Source organism: Microtus ochrogaster, chromosome 21 (assembly GCF_000317375.1).
Source record: "Microtus ochrogaster isolate Prairie Vole_2 chromosome 21, MicOch1.0, whole genome shotgun sequence".
Lineage (NCBI taxonomy): Eukaryota > Metazoa > Chordata > Mammalia > Rodentia > Cricetidae > Microtus > Microtus ochrogaster.
In genome coordinates, this window is record NC_022022.1 from 46,799,414 (window position 1) to 46,815,756 (window position 16,343).

The following is a 16,343-nucleotide window of genomic DNA, read 5'->3' on the forward strand; positions in this document are numbered from 1 at the left end:
TGAATGAAGTCATTTACATGAAAGAGTACGGTCCAAAGGAAGCATGAGACTAACAATTTGTCAAAACAAAATTAAGGAGGAAAAGGACATTCGAAAACAACTAGAAATTGCACTGACATAATTTTTCAGAAAAATAATTCTATGGTAACACTTTCCAAGCAGCAAACACAAAATGCAAATATAAATAGATCTATTGGCATTTGGGAAGTTGTTTTTAATAGAATCATAAAACTGAAATTTTTGTTAGTAAATTTTCAAATGACCACCATGTTCAGGATCGAATTGGGTTCTGAGTCCTTTTTAGCTTGATGGTTCCATGAAAAGATAATAAATCTCCAAACCAAGAAGTGGGTACACCCTTGCAGTTAACTGTCTCGCCCCAGAAATTCCACATCACTGAAAAGATGGTTTGGGGGCTGGGAGGGGGACTGCAGAGGACTCTAGGACCCAGCAGGCGGCGGCAGGAGGCAGTGTGTGGATCGCTGAGACTCGGAGGGTCCGGCTCAGTTTTAATTCTCCTCTAATCTCTGCCACAGCAGCGCTTCCCAGGTCGCGAGGCTTCTGTACCTGCTCAGCTGCCCGCCGGCCGCCAGGCAAGCATCCGAGGTGCCTCTGCCCCACCACCCATCATGGACAGCCTCCAAGAAAAAGTGGCTCCGGACGCGCTTGCCTGAGAATTCCGCACAAAAGAGGCGCTCAAAATGAAGACCTTGATGGTGAGTCTGTTGTTCCAACTCAGCCAGGCAGAGGCAAGGACCCCCGGGGCTCTATGTCCCAGGGGGTGCCCGTAGAAGCCTGGCCGAGTACCTAGCCCTGTGGCAAGAGGTCGCCTGTCATGGGTGACAACTTTCCACCTGGCTTGGAACCCCGGGATAAACACTAGAGATGCCTGGGCTCCTGGATCTTTAATGAGTGATCCAAGGAGCGACTGGAGAGCAGAGGAGCAGGCTGACCTCTCCGGAAAGGAAGGTGCCCCACAGCCACTGCTGGGCACAAACTCGGAGGGGCAGAGGGGCGGGGAGAAGGGACCATCATCGACTTTCTTGGTTTCCTTGTCGGATTTCAAACTTAGCGGGGATCACTGCGGGAAGCCCCGGGGGCCCAGAAGAGATGGTGTGCAGACAGATGAGATCCCAGCAGCATAGGTGGGGACCAGACCTTCCTCCCCAAATTGCCCAGGGCGAGCATGCTCACCCTCACCGCAGGTCACTGCGCGTGCCACCACTGTGAGACGCGGGCTGTGAGTGCATCCCCGGCAGGTGTACTGGACCATATCACCTCTGCTCCCTGGCTGCGGGGGTCTGGGGGCGGCTGCCTGGGACCTGTGCGTGTCAATAGGAGCGGCAAGCTTCCCGGCTGCACGCTCAGTGCTCAGTCGCTGTCTTTTCTCTCTCTCTCTCTCTCTCTCTCTCTCTCTCTCTCTCTCTCTCTCTCTCTCTCTCTCCCACTCCCAAACTCTCTCCTTCTCTCTCCCCCGCCCGCAGCACCATGGTCTGGCAGTGTGTTTAGTGCTCACTACCATGTGCACCAGCTTGTTGCTCGTGTACAGCAGCCTCGGCAGCCAGAAGGAGCGGCCCCCGCAGCAGCAGCAACAACAACAGCAGCAGGCGACTGCCAGCAGCGCGCAGCCAGTGGAGAGCAGTCCCCAGCCACGTAGAACCGCCCCCGCCGGACACCCGCAGTTGGATGGATACCTTGGTGTAGCAGACCACAAGGTGACAGCTTGTGCGCCATCCTGCCGGCCACCGCTTGGCCTGGGCACCCTGTACACCTGACCGTTCCCCTTTGCTGGGGCGGTGAGGCACAGGAGAAGGTGTTAGTTCGGAAGCTGGAAGGTAGTGTGCACCAGTTGGGGCAGGGAGGGGTGTGTGCTAGCTATGAATTGCTATTCCGAGGAGGATGCAAAGTTCATCAGGGAATAGGAATGAGGTGAGTGGACCCCAAACCTCAAAGATCCTGGACTAGAATACTGAGCCCTAGCAATAGCAGCTGCTGATGTATGTCCAGTTGCTGGAGCCTGGCGTATTCTAGACCAGTACTGCGCGGGTGAGATTCGGAAACATGAATCGGCAGGCAGGGTCTAATACCATGGTTCCTCCTGCACTTCCAGAGGGAACAAGAAAGAGCCCCTGTCACAGCTCAGTCCTCAGGTTCCCCTCTGATCTCTGCTGGGTACTGCTCTGGGCTGAAAGGCCCCAGCCCCTGGGGAGCCCAATTCTGGCAGGCACAGAGGGCTGGAGGCATACACAGCTCCCATTGGCTAGAAAGCCTCTTTTCCTTTGCCTTCCGGGAAGCTACTGCATGGCTTAGCTAATAATTAATAAGCTGGGGTTTTTTTTTCCCCTTTAAATTGAACCTCCTTTCCTTAGACTAACAAGTCTCCGGATTCAGTACAGGAAGCCACTGGGAGAAACCAAATCAAGTTTCCTGATTCCAGTGATATTTTAATACAGTTTAAATCCATCTCTGATTATTTGAAATTGCTAGCGTGTTTTTATTAAACACACACACACACACACACACACACTTCCACTCTGTGTCTATAAACCTAGAAGATGACTTGAAAGCTCTCAACTCTTTTACTGCATGTTATGATCGTGAACCAAAGTAATATTTGCAGATGTTCCTTCTGTGTGAGAAGATTGCTCTTGTCACACATGAGTAAGTCAGACTCTAAGTGACAATCCAAGTATTGCCACTCACCTGTGCTGTGTAGCATGCTGCAGATGTGAAGAACCCAAAGGGCCTTCATATGCAGGACTCAGCTTTCCCATCCCTGAATGCCTGATGAAAATAAGGCGTGCCCCAAGATGAGTGGAGCAAGTTGCGCTGCTAGGTGAAGCCGGCGCTGGCTGTAAACGGTGCTGTGGGGTGCACCGAGGAGGAGCTCACATCCTCTGAGAGGCAAGCAAGGTTTCTTTGACAATATGAAAGTTGTACTAGGGAGACTTCTGAGATGCGAACAGGAGGAGGAGCCCATTTGGGGTAGACTTAAAACTCCAGTGCAGAGGCTTAGCAATTATAGTTTCGGTTCGCCTTGGTTGCTGATTGATTTCGTGCTGGGGTCTGCATGTGCGGGCTGCTGATAAGGCCTGCAGGTGTGGGGAACTTTAGCCCTGGCTTCTGCCTGGGGATGGATATGGCGTTCTGTGTGGGTCACTGGCATGTGATCGATAAGGTATGGTGGTGGATTTCACGCTTGCTCTTTAGTGGGAACCCACCTCAAATTGTGAAACCATTCATGAACAAAGAATGTCTAAAGATCAAGACCCTGCAAGCTCTGATGGACATGGGATGATATTCCCAATACTTTGTTTCTTCTGGAACCTAGTGTTCAACTATCCCCAACTAGGAGGACTGAGAGTTTAACAGTAATCTTTAAAAAAAAAATGCTTATGCAAACAGGTGTGCTGTTAATATTTTCAGGGTATTGGCGCCTTGTGTGATTAGGATGAACAATGACCTTTCCGTGTTTTAAGAAATGCTACATGCAAATGGAAATTCTTGGCAGATGGAGGTCTTCTCTGTATAAATTATCCGTGTCGATGCAATTCGTTCCTTGAAAACCACCATCTCCTAGTATGCACACTCTGGCAAACCCAACACTGTGGGCTAAAGGCTGAAGAATGGCAAATTTGAGGTCAGTCTGAGTAACATAGGGCACCTTGTGCTAAAAATCCAAGAGAGACAGAAAAGAAAAAAGAAAAGGAAGGAGGGAGGGAGGAAGGAAGGAAGGAAGGAAGGAGGGAAGGAAGGAAGGAAGGAAAGAAAGGAGGGAGGGAGGGAGGAAGGAAGGAAGGAAGGAAGGAAGGAAGGAAGGAAGGAAGGAAAAGAGGGAAGGGAGGGAGAGAAGGAAGAAGGGAGGAGCTGAGGAAGGAAGGGAAACAGAAGGAAAGGAGGAAGGGAAAACAATAAGGAATGGAGGAAGGAGGAAAGGAAGAAAGGAGGAGGGAACAAAGGACGAAGAAGTAGAAGAAGGAATAAAGGAAGGAAATGAAAAGAAGGAGAAAGAAGGAAGGAGGGAGGGAAGGGAGAAGGAAGAAAAAGCAAGGACTAAAGGGAGAAAAGAATGAAGGAAGGGAGAAGAAAGGAAAGAAGGAGAAAGGAAAAAAGCAAGGACCCATCTCACAAGTCCCACTCCGAGGTTGCACCAGAGCACAGATGACACCAGGCAAAGCAACAAGTGCAAACCCAAGATGCTCTGCATCAGTGGGCCATGTCCCTTTGTCCCAAGGAGCTGAGGCCAACCTGTCCAATGGCCCACTTTACCCTCTGTGGCTCTGGCCAGCAAATGGACAGAGCTCCCACTCCCAGTGGCCACCTGAGGCACACACCCCTACGAACACCTAGAAGCTACTTACTGGTGGCTTCAGTTTTGCTTGAGACTGTCCACAGTCTCCATCAGGTAAGGCTTGAAATCATTTGTTAGGGTGTCCCCAGAGAAGAACTTTACTCCGGTTAACACGGCAGGGGGGGTAGGGAACAAAACCTCTCCTGTCCTGACCACACTGTCACATGGCACCATGTCCCCCTTTCTCTTCTCTCTCACATCAGGCCTCAGAAAAATCACAGATACCCTGGAATGAGGCAACCCCAAAACCATATGCCCCTGCATCCTGATCAGAACTCAAACAGACATCGAGTTTACTCTTGATTCATAGAACCTAGAGAGACCTGTAGATACCATGAAGAAACCGTTCACATCTCCACAGCTCCAGGTCCCAAAGACAGATAGAGATGTGGTGTTTATGTGCATTTACACAACGGAATTAACATTATAACTCAAAGATTAAACTCAACAGGTGGCCCTAATCCCCAGCACATGAATTTTACAAATTATAGGTTGTCTGCTTTGATAGGCTTGTCGCCTATGACTGTGGACTAAATTATTATTGAGATTAAATTATGGTGTGCTTTTGTTCAATGATAGGCTGAGTCAGGTGGGTGCATGTGAAGATTAAAATATCCTTTTGTCTGCCATAACAGGCCCTTCTCCCTCTCCTCCCGCGTTCATAGACAAGAAGATGAGAATTGTAATTCCGGCATGAGTATACACACAGAAGGCCAGGATGTTGCTTTTCTGCCCAGTAGAGCCGCCCTTTCCCAGTCTCTCTTCCCTCCCACACATTCCTACCCCATTGGGTCTGTGTCAGCACAGTCCCTGCATCTGTATTTAGTGATTATCCTCTGTGTTGTCAGTTTTGGAAGCCACTGACGGCTAACATGATGGCCCAAGTACAAGAGAAGAAACCAATTTTCATATCCTGGGAAAATTTCCTTATTATTGTAGCATAATATAACCAAACAAAATAGATACACACAGAGACCACACACGTGCACACATGCACATGCACATGCACACACACATACATGTGCATGCCCCCTCTCTCTCTCTCTCTCTCTCTCTCTCAACACATTCAATCAAGCAGCTCTCAGAAGAAGGAACCAAGTCTTTCCAGCACCAAGAAAAAAGAGAGAACTCAATTCTATTTCGAGCCTAGATCTTTCTAGGTAGATAAAGCCATTTTCCATCTGGTAGATCTTGGGAATTACAGTGCAGCTGATTCCTGCTTCACAAACCCTTATCACAGAAGGCCCACCTGTCTGTCACCTGCCCTACCCTTCTCTGCACAGGCTAAGGACAAGGCAGTAAAAGGACCCTAGAGCTGAGGCCCTACAGATACCTCTACACTTCACGAGCAGCCTCAGGTGGGAGTTGCCATAGGCCGACAGCACGTTTGGACCTGTGCTTTCCTTTCTCGGGCACTGGGTTATTTGGTATTTTTTGGTGATTGTGCTGTTGTTATTAATATGCAGATGTCCCCGGGAAGTATGGACAAGTCATTTCAGCAACTAAAAAATAATCAGGAGAAAACCAATACGTCCTCTAACTTCTTTCAAAGCTATGGATGAAGGGTCCCTCTTTAGAAAGTCTATAAATGCTTAACGACAAGTTGACACCGTTTATTAAGCTCCATTTGATGACATTTGAGTAATCCATTCAGTGATAAATCATTTCTGTGTCCAGAAAATTCTGCGTGAGCTAATTTCCTATGCTCAGGTACTAGCACACCCAGTCTGCCAACACCGATGAAATTACACAGAAAAGGAGCCACGAGGTCAAGCAGCTTCTGCCAGTGGAGAGTTTCAACAGTGTGGGCAGGTGGGCTGGCTCGGCAGGGAGAGGCGCTTGCTGGCATGCCCTGAGTGCATCCTCTGGACCCATGTGGTGAAAGGAGAGAATGTACTCCCGCAAGCTGCCCTCTGACTTCTACGAGTGAATCACAGTGCATACTCACATACTCACTCTCTCCATCTCTCTCTCTTTTATAAAAGTAAAGGGTTTAATTTTAATTTAAAATTTCAATAATACGGCTACTTTTAACAAAAGAAAGATTTGTGTGACAGTGGCAATAGTTAAAATACTGACCCCCACACTGCTGTGACAGGTAGGAATTTTGCATTGGAGGCAGTGCCAACATCACTCCAGCTTTGTGTCCTTGGTGAGGGACTGTAGGCTGCCCCCTGTGAAGTTTCTTCCTTCAGGATCTGCCCTCCTCCTCATGGGAAGCCCCTCCCCAAAGTCTTTCTTCTCACAGGACCTCAGGAGATGTCATCTTTTAATGAGCCACATTTTGTTTTTCTTTCCTTGTATCTCATAATACCTTAATTTAAGTAAGCTTAAAGCTGTCTGTCAGATCCCCTCTGAGGACAATCTAGTGCTGTCACGGTAACGTCTTTGTCCATCTTCTTAACCAGTGTAACTCTAAGAACTGGATGGAGTAGAACTTGGCACTAGTGGGTATGTAATTCATATGTACTGAAAGAGACCAGACGTGGGGGCAGAGCTGAGCACTCCACTTTACACGCGTGTTTCCTCCACGGGAAATATCAGTGTGGTCCCAAGGCCTTGTAGGTCTTGTTTTCCTAAATTTATTTTGCAAGAAAAACAATAACTATAAGTATATCCATGGAGAAGAAAAAATTAAAAAGATTCAAAACAAAAAGCGTTGGGAACAAGACGTGGGAGTCCACCTAACAGGCTTCCTTGTGATTCCTGTACATATTAAAGCTAGAGAGTTACTGTCAGGAGTGTCTTAGCCTCACAGTGATTTGTTCTGGAGATTTGGAGCTCATTGCAGGCCCTGGCAAATGCTCACTGAAGGCCAAACAGTTTCAGGGCTGGGCACTGAAGGAAGAACACAATCCCTATCCTCAAAGGGCCTTTGATCTCCTTGGAGAAGACAGACAAAGGAGAAAGCAGTTAAATAATAAAGCCAGGGCTGAATGACAATGTAGGAGCAGCAGACAGCCAAGGCCCACTGACTCACAGAGGGCAGGGTCCAAGCAGTTTGCTCGACAACAAAATGAGCTAAATGCTGTTACTACAGTAGAAGCATATAAATAAAGCATATAAATAAATACAGAATAGAGCACATAAAACTACCATTGTTTTGTTTAACCCCATCTATTGATTGGGGTGGACGCATGCTCTGATAACTAGTCATTCAACAAGGTATCAAAACTATTGCCAAGGGGATTGATTTCTACATTCAAGATGTTAAGTTTATGACACTCCCCTGTGAGGCAGAGTCTCCTGAAGGGCTTAGCTTCCTCTGTAGCATGGTCTCAGCGTCACATTTAAGCTAAACCCTGTACCTTCCGTTTGGTGAATGTGGAGATGATCGCATCAGCCAGCAGACAGCACTGTCTGTCATGGGCCTAACTTGACCTGTTAGCAAGGTGCACGTCCATCACCTTAGGGCCAGGCAGCAGCAGGTGGACTTCCTGCCCTGAAAATAAGATCTGGAGGAGATCGAAGGGGGATAGGAGAGAGTCAGCAAGTTTCCAGACTGTGTACTCTGCCAGCAGCTGTGCAGCTTCTTAAGCTAGGGAGACAAAGAATGACTTTCTCATAGGGAAGAGTGTCCCCTCTGCTCTTGAACTTGATGCAGGAAAAGGACTCTCCTCGAAGTCAGTGAACACATGATTAGGCAAAATGTGGGTGGTGACGACATTTATACCCTGCATTCAGATCCTCTTCCGCGTAATCCTTCCGTCTTAAATGTTTAGGCCAGCGTTGGACAAATTAATATTTTTACTGTGTGTTCCAATCATTATAACTTCCCAGACAAAAATCACAGGAAGTGTGTTCCCAGCTGAGACATCCCATCCACAGAAAGCCCTCTTTGTCATATAGCCCAGGTTAGAGCAGGGCTAGATGTTTGGTCTTCATATCTAGAATTCCTTGAAATGTCTGCCTCCCGGCTTGGCAGCTGGCTTTTGGAGACCGGACTATTTTCTGTGTGTGTGTCATTATATTTTCAGGTTTTAGCATGATTCCTGGGTCTGCAATAAATATTTGTCAAATAAACCCTGTCTATATAAATATTTTTAATTTCTTCTAAAATTAGCCTGTGTCAAATGTCTGACCATTTGCTGCAGAGGTCATGTCCTAAATGCCAATCTCCCCCACCAGAATTTATAGTTCAGTAGTTAACTCATCTCTATGTTTTTGAACTAATCAGATCTCTTAAAACACATTCAGGATTTTTGAGTTACACAGGCAATTTTAAAAAAATTATCAAAAGGCATTCCTGAGTAGTTGTGTGATTTGCCCAAGGTCACGGCTAGTGGCAGCTGGGGATGACGTGTGATCCTGATGTGTGCTCCATTATCATGAGGGGATTCGGGGCCAATATCTCCTGAGCAGTGACTTGCCAGTATTTGGACAGAATTTATTAAAATGAAGAGCCTAGGCCTACCCAGTTATTGGAAAGAAATAAATATTTAAACATCTCATTATTCTGAAATGAATATGAGAATATGCCTCCAGATAGTTGAAACGGGTCTTCCACCAATGGCTGTGCTTGCCACAGCTACTCTAAGGGTGCAGAATACAGGGCACCAATGTAATTGGAACAATTTGCAACTCAGAGTAGATTTGGCCGTGAAGAGTCACTGAGGCGAGCTGGGAAAGTGGCTTCGTGTGTCGTTTGGAGCTTGCAGCACAAGCCTGAAGACCTGAAGTTGACCCCCTAAACCTACATAAAACCCAAGAGCATGCTTCTGTAATCCCAACCATCCTCAAAGAAATGGGGGGAGAAGGCAGGAGAATTTCCCAGAAGGTCTTGGGACCAGCTAGCCTGGTGTATGTGTACAGTCACAGGACAGAAGGGACACCCTGTCCCCAAAACAAAGTAGAATGGTCGAGACCAATTTCTGAGAGCTGATCCCTGACTCCATTGTATACTGTCCTGCACACTCATACAGAGAAAGAAAAGGAGACAGAAAGAGCCATGATTGATAGGCTTTGCTTCCCTCTGAAACGTCACAGGCCAGGTCTCCTTACCTGTATTTCCCTGTGCGCTCCAACAGAACCGTGGTCCACTGAGCACTGAACACGCCGTGTCTTTTCCAGCCCAGTTGCACGCATCCCTCAGTCATTCCCCAAACATCACAGTACACACTCGCTGATACTGATGTCTGCCCTAGTTAGCTTCTTGTTTCTGCGATAAAAACACTGAGCAAAACCAACTCGGGGGGACGAACGGGTTAACTCTACATACGTGGCTTTGCTCCCAGATAGGAACTGAGGGGAAGCGGGGCAGGAACAGAGGAAGAGCTAGCCCTGCAGGAGTGCTGCTCACTAGCTTACTCTCCACCCCTCCCTCATGGCTCACACACCCCAGGGCTACCTTCCGGGCCGCCCTGCCCACGGTGGTATGGGCCCTCCCACATCAATCGTTAGCGAAGAAAATGTCCCACAGAAACACAGACAGGCCAATCCGGGGGAGGCATTTCTCTCAGTTGAGGGTCCTCCACCTCAGATTTGCCTAGGTTTGTGTCTAGTTGATAAAAATTAACCCGCATAATCAAACCGAGGGGAGGGTGTTTAATTACACGCAGACAGTGCTACACAGCCCAGGGAAGACGTGCCATCTAGAGACTCAGCCAACCATGAGTTAGAAGGACCATCCCTCTGCAAAGCCCACGGCCTCCCCTCCCTTCGGAGAAGGAATACCTCCTCTGAATTACTCCAGGCAGGAAAGAGACTCTTTTAGAACTATAAGGGAGAGAATTAACCTTGACAGTTTCTGTAGCTCGGCATGAAAAGAAAACTTTATTATTATTATTATTTTCTCTCTTTGCGGCTATGGTCCTATCTGCAGTGTCTCAGATCCAGGCAGACGCTGAGAGTTCTCGGCCTTAAGTGCAGAGTTAAACAATTATTTCTTATAAAAAGCATATTCTGAAAATGAATTGCACATATGGGACATCTCAGCTGACTGTTACTGCGTATCTTCTTACAGACTGACTTATGTTTCCTGCAAGCTTCCATTGCAATGCTGGCCCATCGCTTAGAGGGACTGCCTGTGTGTGCCCAGCTTCGGCCCTGGCAGCTCTCCTGGGCCCAGGCTCCACACACTCTGGGAGCCTGTGTTGCTCATCCACATGTCCCTGCTGTTCCTTCCACAGAAAACACCCGGGGGCAGGAGATGACTGAAAATTAAAGCAGCCACTACTCTAGCAAAGGACTCAAGTTCAGACCCCTGCATCCACACCAGGTGACTCACAACAGCTCCAGAGGATTAGACTCCCTCTTCTTCTCAGGTACACGTGACCACATACAGGCACATACAAGTGATTCAAAGAAAAACTTAGCCTAAAAGGAAATATCCATCTCTCATGTTGCCGGACACAGACCTACTTGTTCATTACGACCCAGCCTCAGCCTCCTTATCTAAACCCCAGATAGAACCTGCATGCTGAAGAAGAGGATACTCTTCCAGGCTGCCCACATCAGTCATCTCATTCACGGGGAGCACCTGCTGTGCAGTAAGCATAAGAGGGAAAGGGGAAGGAGACAAGAGACCAACCCCCGCCAAGTAGAGGCGTAAGTACTGTCAGACAGCGCTTGGCCCCGAGAGTTCTGATGATCTTCACACATCACGGAGTGTGCATGTACCAAACAAGACAGTGCCCTGGCCTTACTATCTTCTGGGACCACCCCTGTATACACAGTTTGTTGTTGACAAAAATGTGCTTCCACTCTGCATGGCTATGTTAGCATCATACCCCAGTGACGCTAAGCTATTCTTTGTAGCTGTGTGCACTTTCAGATCCCATGGTATCTCCAATGGTTTCCTTACATGGCCCCCAGTCTCGTCTACCTTCTTGTACATAATTTAGTGATTATGTTTTGTAGGCATCAAATCTCAGGAAATCCTTGTTGAGTAACTAGGTAGACAGAGGCTGGCTGTGATTATACATATTTTTTATGATATTATTGAGCTCTACATTTTTCTCTGCTCCCCTCACTGCCTCTCCCCTCCTTTTCAACCCTCTCCCATGGTCCCCATGCTCCCAATTTACTCAGGAAATCTTGTCATTTTCTACTTCCCATATAGATTAGATCCATGTTTATCTCTCTTAGGGCCCTCATTGTTGTCTAGGTTCTCTGGGATTGTGAATTGTAGGCTGGTTTTCTTTGCTTTATGTCTAAAAGCCACTTATGAGAGAGTACATATGATATTTGTCTTTCTGGGTCTGGGTTACCTCACTCAATATGTTTTCTAGATCCTGAATTTCAAGAGGTCATTAATTTTTCTGTGGTGTAGTACTCCAATTGTGTAACTTACCACATTTTCTTTATTCTTTGGTAAAGGGGCATTTAGGTTGTTTCCAGGTTCTGGCAATGACAAACAATGCTGCTATGAACATAGCTGAGCACATGTCCTTGTGGTACAATTGAGCATCCTTTGGGTATATACCCAAAAGTGGTATTGCTGGGTCTTGAGGAAGGTTGTTTCCTAATTTTCTGAGAAATAGCCATACTGATAGGTGATTATACATGTTATGAAGATATTCAAATAAATCCAGCTAATAAGCACATTAATCGTAAGAATGGACAAAGATGATAAGTGGGGTCGGTACAACTGCACATACCTAGCCTTAATTTCTAAGTCTCTTGAAGACAGACTTCAATTAATGAACCTTCCAGAATGGTAGACCAGATGTCAAAGCAAGAGAGCATGTCCAGTTCTTTTGTAATGAGCTCTTATAACTTCTAGCTTAAGTCTGATGAGTGATTAACCAATGTGTATTCATTCCTTAGTTTGTTGTATGCATGGGCCTACCTTGTACCTAACACGGGGAGAGGGGTGGCAGGAGGCAGCAAATGACAAGTAAAGCAATAACCCCCAACTCTGTGAAATTTGCATCCATCGGTAAAAGCAGAGAAATAGATATCAAGGCATTATGGAGGTTTAGATAGGAAACTGAGCATGCTCCAGGGATTGCATTTATCCTGAAATCAGTTGTAAAATAGAGACACAATTTACCTCAGCATGTTTCTGCTGGATCATTCTAGAACCAGTAAACATGAATAAAGTAGTTCTTGGTTACAGGAAAGGGGGCTGTTGTTCAAACTAGCAAACTAGTACTATGATCAGAGTCAGTGAGATTGGCAGCCAGAGGATGAAGACAACACAGGCTTCTGCCTGTGACAGTATTCTAAGCTTGCCACCAGAGTGCTCAGTCAGAATACAGCAGAAGGTTTGTGGTTCAAGGGCTGCAGAGTGAGTCCCGGGATGATCCCAGATGGCAGCTCAACTTCGTCTAATTTCAAACCTTGCTGTGCATCTTAATGCCACATGCCGACTTGTGCAAAAACAGGAAGCAGCGATGTTCTGGTGAGGGCTGAAGCAAGCTGTTGGTAGAGACACCACAGTGCGTGCTGGTGACAGCGGGCATGAAACTGTCCCCCTGCAGCACAGCCAGCAGGATCTGGGATAGAGGTGCTCTGAGGACCCTTATAGTGCTACAGTTCTCCAGGAGGTAGGCAGACTGCACTCTTGTCTGGGGAGGGCTTCGTCATATAGTACATCTTATCAGGTGTAGGCCCAGCTTAGTAAAGGGTGGTTTCTCCTCCTCTCGTTTCCCATTTCGCTATAGAGAACACAATTACCATTCTTTGAAATCACCTTCGTTAACAACATCTAAGGGAAGGGAAGCTTCCATTCCCATTGCATCAGAAGGAAATTGGCCATAAAGTAATGTAAAATTTGTCAAGAGCAAGCCTGGATCTTAATTTTCTCCAACCGCATTTGATTGGAAACAGAAACGCATACTGTACATCTAAATGAATGGCAGGTTTATGGGACCCATATTTGGAGTTACTCAGCAAGTTGCACCTGGCAGGCTGCCGTAGGGATATACACAAGGTGTCTCGAGGTACCTGAAGCTCCCATCCACACCAAAACTCATAAAGCCATCATTTTGTTTTCATTCCACGGGTACAAGTTTTGAACAAGGAATGCACAAGGTAATTATCTCTGTGTTCTAGAACACAGAAAGGGGCATGGGGATGGTGGGGACCCCCATTCCTATCACTCCAGCCATAGCCACACTTAGAGACGCTTAGCCCTGGTGCTGTGATTGCCACAAATCTCCACCCAGTGAGGCTTGCCTGGGCCCCAGAGCTCTGCGTAGTTTGGTGGAGGCTTACCGTGTGATGAATTACTAATTCTAAAAGTCAGAAATGGATGTCAGAGAGCGATAACTGGCCCCACGAGCCTGCAACATGGCAGGATGGTGGGCACTCTGTGCTGCTCCAATAGAGCCCCAGATCCTGCAGGTTTACAGAGAACACTTTTCACAACTGTGCAGGGAGAGAGTTCAAGCTTCAAGCTTGGCATTGGGTATCTGATGAAGGCTGCATCCTGAAAGGAGACTAGTGTTCGCTGTGCTCTCCTACAGCTGAACAAAGGAGACATGGAACAACCCCCTGTAAAGGCATAGACCTGTGCGGGGGTGGCCTGGAAGTGGTGGGGGCGGGGGGAGGGGGAGTGGGGGACTCTGTTATAAGGGCATCTAATACCTCAAGGGGTGCAGTGGTTACTTTTGTCATTGCGGCCCAAACAACCTGACTTAGTCTGAGGAGGAAGCATTTATTTTGGCTCATGATTTTTGCCATATGTCATCATGGAGGGGGAAGCAAGGCAATAAAGGGATTCAAGGAAGTGGGAGCTGGGCCTGGGACTCCTGACCTCCGTACACCTCAGCAGAACTGGGGGGGGCAGAAACCTGAGGAAAAGAGCTGGGCTATCAGCCTCAAGGCCCCCCTCCCAGTGGCCCACCTCCTAAGGAGGCCTTAACTTTAAATGCAGGGGCTGGTAGGGAGCGTTCGACAGTCAAACCATAAGCAGGCAAGACGTTTGTAAGGCCTACCACCATGACACTGGCAAGGTGATGATAATTAGATACAGGACCAACATGGAAACAGTGCTCGCTCCTTTCCTGTAGGCAGGGATGCTCTGCAGTCATGCGGTTAGAACATGCTAATCGGTCTCTAGAAATGCCAATAAGCATGTCTTGGCATAAAAGTTCTGAGTCATCTGGGGGGGGGGGGTCACAGTTGCTTGCCGTTATTACATCTGAACACAACCCGATACACCCAGTTAGATAACACAGGAACAACAGGCTAAAGAATCACTGAGTCCAGGAGGCTCTGCCTCGGAATGAGCGGCACAGTGACTGTGGTCTACGGTGAGCCCCCAGGTTCCTGGGGGGGCTACACCCTCAGCTCTGCATAGTCTGCACGTCAAAGACCATTTATAACTATGGAGAGGGGCTCCACATGCTACCCGGATGCTCATCACACCCCTCATCTTGTACACTTTGGAAAGACCGAGTCTCGCCAGGTAGCCCAGGCCATCCTTAAACTTGCGATCTTCCTGTGTCCGCCTTGAGAACACCGGGATTGCAAGTGGGCACCACCGTGTCCAGGGGAAAAGACCATTTATTTATTTCCTCATTTATTTTAATGAGCATGAGTGTTTTGTCTGCACAGATGTCTGTGCACCACATGCATGCCTGGTGCCCTACAAGGCAGAAGAGTGTATGAATCCCTTGGAATTGGAGTTTCTGACAGTTCTGAGCTGCCGTATGGGTGCTGGGCAACAAACCTGAGTAGTTTGGAAGAACAACCAGTGCTATTAGCGCTAAACTCTCTCGGCGGTCCCTAAAGGACTTTTCTAATGAGTCCACACAACTTTAAAAGCTTTGCATGGTCTCAAGGGAGGAATGGAGCCAGGTGCTCCTCCGCATATCTCTGGCTTTCTGTGCCAACCTAGGAACACCCGAACTCAGCCGCCGCTCGCTCAGATCTTGCCTGTGGACCATGTTCGTGTGCACAGAGCGCCTTCTGTTGGGAAGCGTCAACAAGGAAAGAGAGACCGGGTGCTGACTTTGGAGAAATGAGCATCGCTCTCTTCCCTGCAGTCAATGTGGGTGCTTGACAGTGTGGCAGAAGCTAAAGGAGAGACTAAGCCGTACCTGTGAATTAAATTCATCATGCATTTCCTTATGGGAGTCTTCATACCTACCGAGATGTGTGTCGGCGGTGTTGAGAGGGGCTTCAATATTTCACCCATCTTTGTGGACTAGGCGGGGTCTAGTGATGCTTTGCCAGCATGAAGTGATCCTGGTACCAGGGAAGGTACTAAATGAACATAATTCATTCGCTAGCTTAACACTAAAATATATTCCAGTTCACTTGGACTAGTTAGTTACTGCTCCTGATGTTTAAGCTGAAGTTCCCACTTTGCTGCCCCTGAAGGTGTGTCTGCATCCTTGGCCACTCCCCCATCCTGTCAGCCTGTAGGCTCTTTACAGAGGAGGTTGTGTTTCCTGCCTGCCTCTCACCCTACCCATTCTCCCAACTGAAGATAAATTTAGATTTCATAAAATATTCCCAGTAATCTTTTCATCCCGTTTGGCATTTTCCTTCAAATCTCGGTGGGTAATGGGTAACTGCTGTGGGGTATTGCTAGAGGAAGCCTCGTGCGGCTCCTCCAGAACACTGCTGGAGAAAAGGGGCTGAGGGGAGGGTGTGTGGCTTTTCACACACACACACACACACACACACACACACACACACACACACAGCCTCCTGTTTGTCCCTGGTTTCAGCTTGACAGTTCCGTCTGTTCCATAAATATAACTCAGAGCAGCCATCCACATGCAGGGCAGAGTGCTTGACAACACTTGCTTTCCTAGACAGAGCTTTCACTGAACAGGAATTTGTAATTTCCACATTGCTTATAGCCTAGTAATTATATCTTTATGTGGCACAGTCTCAGGACGAGTGCTCTCCAGGCCATGGACAGAGTATGTCTGCCTGCCCTTAGAGCCCCTGGGGTCACCCGTCCACACAGACAGAGTGGCAGAGGACAGCCTAGCCTGGGGTCACCCGTCCACACAGGCAGAGCGGCAGAGGACAGACTAGCCTGGAGCCACCTGTCCACACAGGCAGAGTGGCAGAGGACAGCCTAGCCTGG

At 47.8% G+C, this 16,343-nt stretch overlaps 1 protein-coding gene across 2 annotated transcripts in view; it reads left to right on the top strand.

Moving 5' to 3' along the window:
• Window positions 1–257: 257 nt before the first annotated feature.
• St6galnac5 (ST6 N-acetylgalactosaminide alpha-2,6-sialyltransferase 5) overlaps window positions 258–16,343 on the top strand; it is a 139,629-nt gene continuing 123,543 nt past the window's right edge. Inside the window, exons 1-2 of one of the 2 annotated variants that reach the window (XM_026783946.1) lie at window positions 258–716; window positions 1,485–1,715. In XM_026783946.1, coding sequence (XP_026639747.1) covers window positions 702–716; window positions 1,485–1,715 — 246 coding nt within the window. In that variant the 5' untranslated portion in view covers window positions 258–701. Of the gene's footprint in view, window positions 717–1,008; window positions 1,146–1,484; window positions 1,716–16,343 lie in introns of those variants that run through there. The other variant, XM_013350072.2, reaches the window with a different exon arrangement.